Below are 14,189 nucleotides of genomic sequence, written 5' to 3'. Positions count from 1 at the left end.
ATGGGAAGTACTGGTTGGCTGGCGACACGCCTCTCTATTGTTAGACCAGTAAATTTAATGGTTTTCTAAAGACGATTGCGTTACAAATTAAAATTCTTACGGAATTCCGATAAGGGGAGGTTATCTTAACTACTTTTATTTTTCATTTTCTCGTTGTTTGTCATGGAGAAGAAATTTTACTGTTTCCTTTATCTCGCTTCTCTTTCTATTGGTTGCTTTTGTAATTAAGATGCTAATTAACGACTTCTTATGCATAACTTTAAAATGTCATCCGTCGAGATTTTTTACGAGATGTGCTTAAGAAATTATTTGCATGTTAATGATAATGCAGTTTATATTAATAGTTTTATCTTCAGTGAACACGTTTAATACTAGTTTTACTTTACATAAAGCGATATATTTTGTATGATTTCATATATATTGTTGAATCTAATTTTTAAATATATTTAAATTTCCTATTAGCTATCACTTCTGTCAGAGATAATCTATTTAAATAAATTTTACTTGCAATAAATCCCTTAAAATCGTCCGTGAAAGTTTTTAACAATCTACACATTTTATAAAAGTAACTTTAAAAGGCGTAAATTGACTTTACTTTCTCTTAAACTTAAAAGCAGATATTACACAATGTATATAATAAATGTATAAAGTATATCTAAACACAAATATGATCCGTAATTTCTCGTACTGAACCACGTTTTGGGATTAAGAACCAATTATGATATGGCCTTTGACAAGTAAGCGAATGCGAGTTCAAGATGTTAGATTAAACTATATCGCTAGTACGGAGATTAATTCTTTGAGAAATAAAGTTAAAATTTTAATGGAGTTAAAATTATCTACAGAAACTTCAAACAATGCTTATAAACTAATAGAAATTTTGAATTTAAATCTATAAAGTGCAGAAACTTTACAATATAACTGAACATATATACGAAATTTTAAAATCAAATTTTTGTTCTCGGAAATAATAATATTTTTAATATTTTATAATTTTAGATAAACTATTTGCTAGGCCTAAATAGTATTATTGGTATTTAAATCCATCGTTTTTATTTACTTTAATAATTATATTATCAATCTTCTAATTCTACCATAAAAGAGTCTACCACGAAAGAGTTAAAGTAATCTTGTAATTGCATTTTAAACATAATCTTAATTGTATTAATTTTGAAACTTTTTAAAATTTATTTTTGCTGTAATATTTGATTTTATTAATTAATAACAAAATTTCATTCATAGTATAAACCATTAGATAAACAATAGAATTAAAATAAGAAAAGTAATATATAAGAGACTGTATTAAAAATAAAAAAGGTATATTATTCTGTTTTAATGCGTTAAAATTTTATTTATAAATTCAAACTTATTATCAGATTAATATTTATTTTAGTAATTAAATTAATATATATTTTACACAAAATTAAGCTACTATTTATAATTACACCTTGGTATACAGTTTATATCACATGCATGAAAGTAAATATCCTCGTCAGTATGCTAAAAAATCTGAAAACTATTATATTACAAACAAAAAATATATATTTTCTAATTAAAATATAGATTTGTCAGTAATCTATAGACTTAATTTTTAAGCATGGCTTACTGTAATATTTTTTGTAACTTCAAACATTGTATATTTTGGGACTAGAATACTGATCTATATAAATTAAAAATTATTATACATGTACGTTTTAAAACTTTAATAATAATACTGTCATTAAATGTGCTTATTAGAACTTAAAATTAAGCCTATTGAAAGTTCTATAAAAATGATCTGTAGCAATAATAATAAATAAAATATTAAGAGATAATACAGATTATATATATTTTTGTTATAATGATATATATATATATTAAAAGATCTGAAAATTAAATATATACTATATATTATAGTCCTTTAATTATTATTTAATATATTCAGTCTTTGATAAATCGCAAATAAACTATAATATTTTCTATATAGGCCTGCTTAAGTGTTATAATAAATAAGTAGACTTGAATAGGCCTACTTATTTATTATAACATGTAAGTAAATAACATTTTACGTTTGGTTTTTACTATTAAATTTTTGTTAGTAAATTTCAATGAAAATTATAAAATAGATTTATGACATTTAGGCCTAAACGGAAAAATCAAATTGTTCATAGAATAATTTATTTCCAGCTTTCAAACATTTTTTAAATTTGTTTTTAGGTTTTAAAATCGATATTTATATCTTCTAAATTAAATGTTATTTTTTTTAAATTTGATCTAGAGCTAGTTTTAAAAATTTCGAATTAATTCTAATTGTTAGTTTAGTTCTATAAGTTAATTTCTTATAATTAGCAAATGTTGTGACCTCTATCTTAAAAAGTTTATATAAAACTAATAGATTTTAAATAGAATTCATTCTATAACGTTTGAAATCAAACACTAGAGAATTTTTTCTTGTGAACACAAAAATTGTGTGGAAAACATCCAAGACCTTTCATTTTTAAAGATCAAAATTTCATAAGTTACAAAAAGATATTGTTCTAATATCCGAATCGGAAATATTGATGATGATTGATGAGGGAGGATAAACACTAAGGTTCCCCAGACTCCACTGTTCTCCGGATTCCGAAATATTAGAAAAAATTCCCGGATTCTATCTGGATATTTTACAATTTTTCAAAATGTCTAACATTATGAATATATTTTATATCACATTTTAATCCTAACTCAATTTTTTTATATTCTCACACATCAAAAACGCTTAAATTTGTCGATTAATGGTAGCAAATTAGCTAATTTTTTCCAATGAAAGCATTTTAAACTCGAAATATTTTATATTAATCTTCTTTAGGCACGGCTTCATCGCCATCTTTTATACCGGGTAAAATAATATTGCTACATTAATTTCTAAAATTAATATGTCTATGGTATAATGTATGAAAGAATATTAGGCATATAACAGACTACGTCTGCGGTGCTCACGCAGCTCGTAAAACAAGCTAGGACCGGATACTAAAGGGGGACGGATGTAGATAGATCTTGCCATCTGTTCGACAAACAGTGCCTTGCAAAGTCTTGCACTAGTGCACGATACACCATTAAGCCTAGAGGTGACGAAGCAACGCAGGTAGCACAAGCTGTAAAGTCCTGGTTGGCCATTTGTCATTCCTGCGGCGTGGAGATGCTTACCGAGGCGAGAGATACACAGTGTGAGTTTTCCCACCGTCTCTTCACATTGGATTAATTAACAGTCGGTCGAATGGACCATCGGATCCTACGGGGAGACGTTGATGTGAACCCATTACGAGTGTCGCATTAATTTACCTCGGTTCTGGGCTTTCTACGCCGTTTAAAATAATGCCGCTAGATATATTAACATCGATGGATGTTTAATGAAGTTTGGATATATAGTTTGATGATTGGAATATCTTCACTTAATATAATCGTCCTGATATATCAGCAATGCGATTGGGAAAACATTAAATTCGCGCTAATGTCCGTAAATCTGTAAATTGCCTATTTATCAATGCATAGTTTCTATATTTGTTCAGATTTTTGAGTAAGAGATTATATAAAGACCTCATATAAAATCATTCGGTATAAATCTGCCATTGAACCGATTTAAAACATTACAGATTAATCAACGTTTATCTTTTAATTGTAGCGGATTGTTTTACAGCTAGGTTAAGAATTTTATATACCGAGTTACATTATTATGTTAGAAATGATATTTTTTAAAGTATTGATATGAAACTTCCAAATCATTAAAACTGGTAAGCAAGATAATCAATCAATATCGTTCGTGAGGGGGATATAAAGTCTAAACCTGTTATCATCTTATACTTAACATCTCTATTTGACACGTATTTGTTCAACACATTCTCAAATTTTAACGGAGATCAATTTTCGGCTTTTGAGATGACAAGAACGAGACAGATGGTGACACTTTAACACTGTACTTCATTCATTATTTGCTAGAACAGATCGAAATTACCACTATATTGGTTTTTCCCTTCTCTAAAGTTTAAACTTTTTGCGCGTGTTTAACTCGAGTGTAGGCTGAGCCGTCGACTTTTACTCGTAGGTAACTTTACTTGTACTCGGTGACATCCCGATTGATACACAAGAACAAGCCAAGCTAGGGGCTGGTTTGGTAAATTACTCTGTGACAACAAGGGTCCTTAGTCTCTTTAACAGACAGCAGACTGTTATAGTTCCCACGACCAACGCTAGAGCGCGTTCATGTCATGTAGTCATCGTCATCTGGTGTCCGGACCACGGGTATCGGAAGACAGGATAGAATCGGATTAAACGGATCGTCGAGCTACTGTTAATCCTGCCCGCATCACCTTTCTGAAAACACGTGTCATTTCCGAAGGCTGATAGTTAAACGCTATCCAAGCCAAACCTATTGATTAGACTTTCCTACTAGACAAAGACCTAATAAGTCATTAAACCTTTATCTCTAAAAACTGAATTATTACCAATTATTTCGTTTATACATATATAAAACCATCTCCCAAATAAAGAGTACTAATAAATATGATTAAAAATATGTAGACCTATTTTAAAGGGAGTTAGCCAGTAATAACTTTATTAAAAATGATGTTTGATAACTCATTTAAACATATCAGAATTAAAAAGAAAAAAGAGGAAACAAGATTTAAGATAGTTTATTATAGTAGAGTACATAAATGTGCATCATCTCGGTATCGGATACTACACCATTAGTCAGTGCCTGGCGGATAACTAGTATAACAACAGCTGTTATTAATGCACTTCATCATTGTTGATGGGACGAGTGAAATATAGGGCTTCCTCATTTCATTGGATCTATATATTACCTCGTTATAAGGTGAAGTCTGCGATAGATATTGGCACCATGCAAATTATGTAGAGATTTTCTTGGAATTTCAACCTTAATAATTTTTTTGATGGAAGAAAAACCATCTAAATTTTTCATAGCTTGTTAAATTCCATTAAATAAAAAATATACCTAAATTTAAACAATTGTAATTATCATTTTTTTGAAAATTTTATATTCAAAATTAATTTTTCTGCAGTAAAAAATATGATGTGCATCACAAAAAATATTCATTAAATTATAACTTGAAAGTATAATTTCCGTACCAACTCGACAAAAAACTATTAGTTTTATTAAATTATAAAGGTAATAAAAAGTTACTTTTTATAATTAATTTTTGGAATGTTTAAACACCGAATTTTTCCTATGATTATTTATATTAAATTTGTTTTATATTTAAATAAAATTTTATTGCATTAAAATGTATTTAAACATTCTTTAAAGTATCATTAAACCTTTACAATGTAACGTTAGAGAATGGATAAAAATAATCTAAAGAAATAAAATAAACGTTTTTTAGAATAAAAAATTTCATTTTAACACGTTTTTAACACACATTAAACAGACCCGAGAAAACTCTAGTTATAAATTAACATATTATAATAAGATCATTTTTTTACAGGGCGATTATGCAGCGTAAAACTTTTAAATTGGACAAAGAAGTGCGTAGTTTCTTGGTAAAAGGCTTTATGGATTAGGCCTGCAACACAGTAAAAAATAAGAAGCGATATTAGAGGAAGAACGAGAGAAGAGGACCTGTATCCAAGTACCCATTAGTGTCGTCAAGCGTACTTTGTGCTAGAATGCTCATCATTCTTATTTTTCTTCATTCTGAGTTTTTTTTATCTCGGATCGTTTTTCTAGACGAACTTATTACCAGTTTAAAAAAATCACCACGATGATATATTTTATTCTCCATTAATCCACGAGGATCAGGCGCTCGACTTGGAAATTCGCAGGTAATTTTTTGGTCGACTTGTTCTTCCTCTTAAGTTGCCGTAGGTAAGAAGATAAGTGGCCGAAAGCGGACGCTAAATATTCATGAGTATCTCTAGTTGTATGCAGATCAATCCCTGTTTAAATATGTATGAGGTGATAATTTGTCGTTTGAGTTACCAGTTGTGGAAAAGTGATGACGGAAAGTTGAGTGCGATGCTCGGAATTCTGACAAAGCGAAAGTAGTATAGGAAAGTTTGCCGCTGTTGAAGTGGAACGTGAGTGCTGCCTTAATGAATTTTGATTTGGTGGGATTTGATGCTGTAAGCTAATTTGCAATCTGCAAATTTGAGATATGACCGAACGATCAATCATTTGCGCATTTAAGTCATAATGTGCTGAAAATTTTGCAGATACAGATGTCATATTTGTAATGTTTCTTCTTTATTTATTTGCCATAAAAACTCCTTATAAATTCATAAAAGTTATTTTCAACAATTACAAAATTTCCAACCGATTATAAGATTACTTATAAATTTTCCGTTGTTTTCGTATAGAAGAAAGACAAAAATATGGTTTAAAAAGATAAAATGTAACAGGTTCATCGTTCTAAAAATAAAATAAAATTCTTAATAGTTTTCATAGGTACAGATCAATGGTTTTAAACATCGAGAAGAACATAAACTTTTACTGTCATGGATTTATTTGTAAACTGACTGCCTCACTCTTCGTGTGTTCTTCTACTCGACCGGTCTATAACACGCAACTTTTCGCTATTGTTTAGCGTGCGGCTTACCTAATAGCTTCAAAATATCTGAAATATTAATATACACCTGTACTTTACTCGACTGTAGAGAAAAAGTTTCTGTTAACTTCCAAATGTACCAATTTCACTCGCGAGGCCAAAAAGTTGCTTACGGACGTTGAATATATAAACAAGAGAAGATAAGAGACCGAGCGTGACATGGATACCGTTATCATGAATTAATAATTAAAGTTACCTATAACAAAATCTCGCCTTTCGGTTTAACAATTGGAAATCGAACACGCTACTTTTAATATCTCTTTTATTTCTTATTAGATCGATAATTTATCTTCTGACGCGAGAAATTATCTATTTTAAACATAATTATTGTTAAGTACTCTTCGGGTCCAGAGACTTTACGTGATAAAAAAGTTTTTATTTTAAATTTTAGCAGTTCGATGAAATTCACATTTTATTATTTTCTAATTCTTTATTTCTTTAAGAAAAATACAAGCAAATTCGAATATTGTTTCAATGGGATTTTAATGAGATTTTTCGATTCTCCTTCGCCGTTTTCCATCGTTGCATGATAAGCATTTTCGTCGTTTGTATATTAAACAAGCAATATTTAACGTTATTAAATATCGCTCATGATCCGTAGGCCCAGGAGATAATTTTTATAGAGCAAAATCTAAGTTGGAATGGTTTGTTTCGTGACTGATGTACTTGAGAGCTATCGACTGGGTGCGTTAACAACTAACAACCTATAAATGATCCGTTAACCGCGACCGTTCCTCCGCCACTCAAATAATCGGTTTTGATAAAAGCGTATTAGGCTCCCAGATAACGAAAATTACTCTAATTTTGTCTTGTTTTGAGCAAGAAGTAAAACCAACTACTCGACCGAAATTGCCTTTTTTCTCCTTTCTCTTTGCTGTCTTTAAATGACCATAATTAGGAAATTCATATTTTATTAACCTAGATTGAAATATGCACCGATGTTTACATATAGATTAGATTTCACGAAATGTAAATTTGTAAGTAATTCAGCTTAAAATTGAAAAGATTTTTTATTAAAGCAGTAACTTATATCACTTTCAATAAACTTTACTTATCAAACTTGACTTTAAGCGCAATTCTTATAGATTTAAAATAATTCTTTTAATATTTAACACGAAATCGACTTATAAATTTAAAAGTGCTTATATAATAGAATTGTTATCTCGAACTTCCGTTAAAGAAAACGGAAATAAAGGATAAATATATGAGTATGATGATTTCGAAGTTAGTCTGGAGTGAATTATACTAGGAAATCCCAGGCTTATAACAAAAACTGAATAATGATCTCCACATGACCGTTCATATTCCTAAGAGAAGTAGGTGATTCGGGTGAAACTGCCCTCTGTGAACTATCGATTGAAAACATTTGTCATGTGTAGATAGAGAACATGACGCCAAAAGCCATACCATCGTTCGGATTGAACGATATGGATTCTATATACTGCAGCATCATATCAATTCATACCATTTCCTGCTATCTCTCTCTCTCTTCTCGCTGATCTTCTATCTGCATGCGTTACGGGGATTTGCATGACGAGACTACTTTCCGATGCCATAGCAATAGATGGATCGCAGATCCAGCTAGCATCAAGGCATTGGCGAATATGTAAGGTCGACTTCTGCCAAACGGTATTGTCTTTATATTGAGATACACATTTACATCTCATGCATATAGCTCCATTTCTCCTGTTCCCAGATGTAATTACTTGGACGAAACTGTTATACAAAAAGCGACCGAACTCGACTGTTCGCCGTGTTGAGATAATGGAGTCTGCATTGGAGACGAAATATGGCGGATTACGGATGCCATGGGTGACAGAGCTACCAGATATCGCGCCATCCATATCTATCGAACTACAAAAGCGGGTAAAATAAAAAGGTAGATCGACAGGTGTATCGAGGATAGAAGAATTACTGAAATTTTTGCCAGTAAATGGGAGCGTATGTATCGAAAAGAGTTTTCGCTATTTGGGATTTTTGTTATAGGCTACGTATATATATATATAAAATAACCTACATATATATATATATACTACGTTAGAGATGCGCTTGACAGAAGGGTTGTTTTGAGTGGTTTTGTTTCAGAAGCGTCACGAAAAACATTGCCAAAGCGTGGAAGGAATAAAATGAGTTTTACTGAAGAATAATGGATTGAATGCGTGATATCGGAAATACTGTAATAGTCTTACTGTTAAGTAGATGAGACCTAGTTGAATGTTTCTGTTTAAGAATAACAAAAACTTGTAAAAATTACACTCTTATATATAGCTATTGAATACAAAGCGATTTATACCACTTCGATCGAAATTACTAAAGTATACTTGTTCGATATCCAATTACAATTAAGTGATTTATTTTCATATATTTCATCTACCCTATAGAGAAAAAAATCTGCTAAAAATTAAAATAATTAATTGTCTAATAATAATTTTATAGTATTGAGTAATATAAGTTTATATATTTTTTTATTTATTTTAAATTGAAAATATAATGCAAGCGAGATAATGCTTTACTAAGTTAGACACAATAAAAGCTGTTTAGCTCAAAAGCTTCTCATTATTATTAATTTATATTTTTTAATAATAATTTTGAAATAAAACAATATAACTATAAATGAAACACACTATTAAAACTATAAGATTATAAAACTTAGTTCTATCAATAGTAAAGTAGGTTTTATAATCTTACATTTTTAGTAATAAATATATATTATGTAGTTTACAAATGTGATTTAAATTCTAATTATATTACTTTATTGTTAATTTGTATAAAAGCTATCAAGAATTAACTATATATTTTTTAAATATATAAATATATTTTTCAAACTACAGTAACAAATATATTTAATTAAAAACGAAAAGTGCATATTAAATGTTAAATATCATTCATATTAATATAAAAATATTATGAAAAGCAAGCAAGAGGGGGTATTTACTGTGGGTATATACCTTTAGGCTCAAACTTTTAGCTACAAAAACACGAAAAACTTTAAAGAGATTTATTGTTTGTATATTGTTAACATTATTTACAGTTTATTTTCTTGATATTTATATAATAAAGCGAAACTTTAATCAGGAAAAAAATCAAAGAAACTTTATAAAAATTTAGAAAAACAATCAATTAATAGAATTAAATAGAAATTTAATATCTTTAAACGAAACTGTCTGCAGGCGACTTAACATAAACTTGTTTTACGTGTTTAACATGAGCTTATAACTCTGATTTTAATAAGCAGGCCTATTTTAATTAAAAGTTTACATCAAAAAAGTTTTTTTTTAAATTGAAAAAAATAGAGGAAAAACATTAGCAATGGATAATTGTAATGGAGCAGATATAGAATGATTACTCTTGTAAGAAAGTCTTTAACAGAGCACGAAAAAATGTCATTATTATTATTTTAGCATTACTCTTTCGTTTCTTTCACGTATCCGGAACTTAGGATTTATTTTTGGAAAATAAAATAACAAACATTAAATGCAATAGATAAAACTATTTCAAACTTTAATTATAAATTTATATTACCAAACTATTAATTATAATGTCGGGTATATTTGAAAATATTACTATTGCTACTATGAAGAATTTTACTTGTAATCTGTTTTCACTGTTATGCTCTTAGTATCTACAGAGAAATTTGACTTCTCTATAACTGCTAAGAATGTAAATTTCTTTGAATAATGAACTGTTTCGGGTTATATAAGCAGGACGTCCAGAAGAGGGAAAGTTGGGGATTTTTCACAAGTTTGGAAAAACTCGAAGGATCCGTAGTGGTTCCTACTCCTATAATTTAATATTATTTTTACTAACAAAACTAAAATCTTCGAGACCCCTTTTTATTAATAAAGAAATAGTCTACCCCATACCAAACTTTCCACGGCCATTCAAATAAGGATGGTTTTAAAAAAAAATCAAACAATAAATTTTTAAATTTTTATTGACAATCTTAAAAACAAATTTAAAAAATTGTAGACCTGTAAATTCCTACTGTGATCCGTCTGCCCTTCATTAATCTTGAGAACGGAGTTAGATAGATGCAATCCGAGATTTAATATGGAAATCTTAGGCTCAGGAGGACCGATTTGTACCAGAAATCACGTTATTTCAATTCAAAAGTTTCCCTGAAAGGAGTTAGATAGATGACCGGCACGACTCTATTGCTAACAGGAAAAGTATGATGTTCAGGGGCAAGCCGCTACTAATTTGAGGTGGAGAGCATATATTTTAAATTAAATAAATTAAAAATTGTAGTCCGGCATTGTGACGATGTCCGATGTCACAATAAAATAATTGCTCGTTAATATTAAGTTTATCTGTGTACTGAATTTGTGTACAATATTTCAAAAGTTTAAGTCAAATATTAAGTTTTAAATATGTAATTAAAGGCTAGCTCTTGTATTTAACGTACTCGTTTTTGTTTATAACTTTCTGCTAATCAGTTTTAACTTCGAAATATTCATAAAATATTAATAAATATGTAAATAAAAGTTTTCCTAGTATATATTTACTTTTAATGGTTTTATTTTAACTAATAGCATTTTTAATAGACTTTCTTTGATGGATAAATATTTGCTAAAAAATCCTAATATTTGTGTTAAAATTTATCAGAAAACCATAAATATCTTTAAAGCTTTTGCGAAATATATTTAAATATTCCATTGTTTTTTAAAAAAATTACATCTCTATAACGTTTAATTACATCTGAATTTAATTAAAAGCAGTATCACCGAACCAATATATACATTAATTAATCTAGCTTACTTGTAATTATTAATAAAAAAATATCTTTCTATTAACTAAAATTTCTGTATTAAACTTATAAAAAACTACAATAATTCAATATTTTCTACTGGCCTATGATAGAAACATTAACTTAGGCTACATCGAATTTTATATTTTGCTACGTTTGTTTATTTTTTCCTATATTTAATTTATCAGAAAACTTAACTATTTTAATATAAAATAAGTATTTGTTTTCGAATTATAATTAAATCGACGGCAGCGGTGAATATATTATGTATTTACAAATAAAACCTAAGTATATTCTTCTATCTTTAAGGAAAGTTTTCGTTACCTTCAATTACTTATATCATTTTTTTTAATATTTACTTAAAATAAATACAACGATTCTAAATATTGGATTTAACTTTAAATAAATCTGTTGATTAAATATATTAATTTTATAATGATTTTTTTCAGAGTTTCTACACTTCGTTCTTAATTCCATACATTAGCTTAAGCATGAAAGCAATCGGTTATGTGATTGTTAGATAAACTATTGTAATAATAAAAATAGTAACTTATAAAAAGAGCATTTCATTGATTAAAGGAGATAAAACTAATTAAAGATAATAAAGTTTTAAATTAAAAATATGGATTTTTTTCCTCATTTTAAAGAATAAACTGCCATCATCCTGAATATGTGAGATTGGTTATTGAAACAAATTGATTAATCCATCGTTTTGGGTCTTAATTACAAAGTTAAAAGTGAAATTTCGGTTAAACAAAATTCATTAGTGAATTAATATAAAAAATTGTAATTAAGAATTAATGGAAAACAAGTTTGGAAATTAATAGAAAATGATTTTCATGTATTAATAATCGATTTAGTGAGAAGTTTGAAAATTATAAAATAAAAACTACTAAATTGAAAATAAAAAATAAGTAAATAAAAATCCCAACAGACTGGATTCGGAAAATTAACATTAATTTTATGTATTAAAATGGAAATGGGTTTTTACCCGTATGTCATATCGATGTATTGTGGCCAATATCGATGTAGCTTCTATAATTTAACTCGTCTTATATTATAAGTTAAATTACAAAAGAGGTATTATGATAAATTAACAATTTAAATAATATTTATCAAAGTTAAGAAAGCAACCGACATAATTTACTAATTAGTGAGCTTATTGGCCACTTCGAACTTTGCTTAATCAGCGGGCATCCAATACGATGAAGATGACGATAAATAATATCAACTGACATAAAGAAGGCTCGAAAGAGATAAATGGAAGCAGAAGTGGCACGTCAGTTCATTCACACACCATATTGATGGAGGAATGTTGAACAATTATTTCAAACAACGTGGAAAAAAAAGAAGATCGAAATTTAGTAGTAATTTTTTACCTGCCACCATTTTTACCAATCGATGAGTAAAATCGACCGTTCCTTATTAGTAACATGATAAACACCGTTGTCGCCGTTATAATTAAAATCTTTAGATATTTTTTGTTTGATAAAGAACATATAGAGATAGAAGAACGCTTAGTCTATGGTGCGGGATAATAGTAAATATTTGCTCATTGTCAGCAGCAGAAAGTTTTAGTTGCAAAGTTTCGAGTCTTGGTTAAACAAACCGTTCGATTTTCTACAGATTATACGTGCTTCAGTTTGTATGTCTTTCGGAATTTTCTGAGGTTAACTGTATTTATACCCTCCCCTATTGTTTTGTCTTGGAGGAAAAAAATTGTTTTACGCACGCGAAGAATATTGGAGGATCTTCTAACATCTCTATTCATTTAACATATTTTTAATTTTCATTTGTCTTTTCATGCCGTAAAATTACAACTAATAGAAGAAAATATAACATTCTAGATGAATTTTTAAGGAGGTAAATCCTCGTAGATGTACAGATTGTATCCAAAAATAAGAATATGCTAGATTACTAATTTATATCAACATTTACTTAACTTTTTCTGTATCTAAAACTAGTTAATGCGAAAACACCACAAGAAAAATACAGAGATGCTGTATTTTTAGTCATAAATATAGGTTATCAACGTTTTGCCGCATTTCTTATTTCTAAATAAGAGAACTAGTGCATCTTACCTGCATGGAAGGGCATTACAAAACACTTTAAAGATTGCTTATTTGCATGTCAAATGCAATAGACTTCTTTAGGGGGAAAAAATCAGCCAAAGAGAGATTACTCGCATTTTACTTTAAATCCTTTCAGAAAAAGAAAAAAAAAATTAAATGTTATTTATTGTCTCATAGTAGAAAACTTTGATGAAAAATTGCACGGCTGGCAAAAATAGAAAGTTTCGTAAATATCATAGAAAGTCTAACAATGGTTAAAGAGTTGAACTTTTTCGAGTGGAAAGTTCTCTTTAATCTATTGCGAAGACAGTTCAAGAAGTTAAAAAAACATTAAAATTTTAATCAAAAAAAAAAGATCAGAGTTTGAAGATTTATGTACGTACACAGTAGAGCATCGCTGCGATTTGAATTTATCAGTGCGATTCTCAACAAAATATTAAATACAATAATCCAGATAATAATTGTTCACTTCGATTTTAAACGTTAAACTCTTTTAATTAACATTAAATAAGTGTTTTTTCCGTCGCATTAAAAGATTTTTCGAGTTAAGGAACAGTTTGTTACATAATTCGTCAATGATACAATAATCATTTATCATATAAATTAAAGGGCAAATTTAAAGTAAGTATTGTTATAATTAAATTAGTTTTAATTATAATTTATAGTGCTACAATTCTGCTACAATATATAATTTCTTTTAATTTATAAGGTGTTATATAATTTTACATGTTATATAACCGTATTATAGTAATAGCATTCTATGTATGGTACACTATTATTAAAAAATGA

General features: G+C 28.5%; 1 protein-coding gene across 1 annotated transcript in view; it reads right to left on the bottom strand.

The window, feature by feature from the left end:
- Positions 1-13,531, bottom strand: part of LOC136974810 (nuclear receptor subfamily 2 group E member 1-like) — a 53,906-nt gene extending 40,375 nt beyond the window's left edge. The window contains exon 1 of the mRNA XM_067269758.1: positions 13,410-13,531. Within this exon, the coding sequence (XP_067125859.1) occupies positions 13,410-13,425 (16 nt within the window). The 5' untranslated portion in view covers positions 13,426-13,531. The remainder of the gene's footprint in view (positions 1-13,409) is intronic.
- Between the last annotated feature and the right edge of the window lie 658 nt (positions 13,532-14,189).

The sequence above is a fragment of the Centruroides vittatus genome, unplaced genomic scaffold, assembly GCF_030686945.1.
Source record: "Centruroides vittatus isolate TY-2023 unplaced genomic scaffold, ASM3068694v2 contig_357, whole genome shotgun sequence".
NCBI classification, from domain to species: domain Eukaryota; kingdom Metazoa; phylum Arthropoda; class Arachnida; order Scorpiones; family Buthidae; genus Centruroides; species Centruroides vittatus.
The sequence above is the reverse complement of the archived record's forward strand: the minus strand, read 5'-3'. Positions and strand labels throughout refer to the sequence as shown.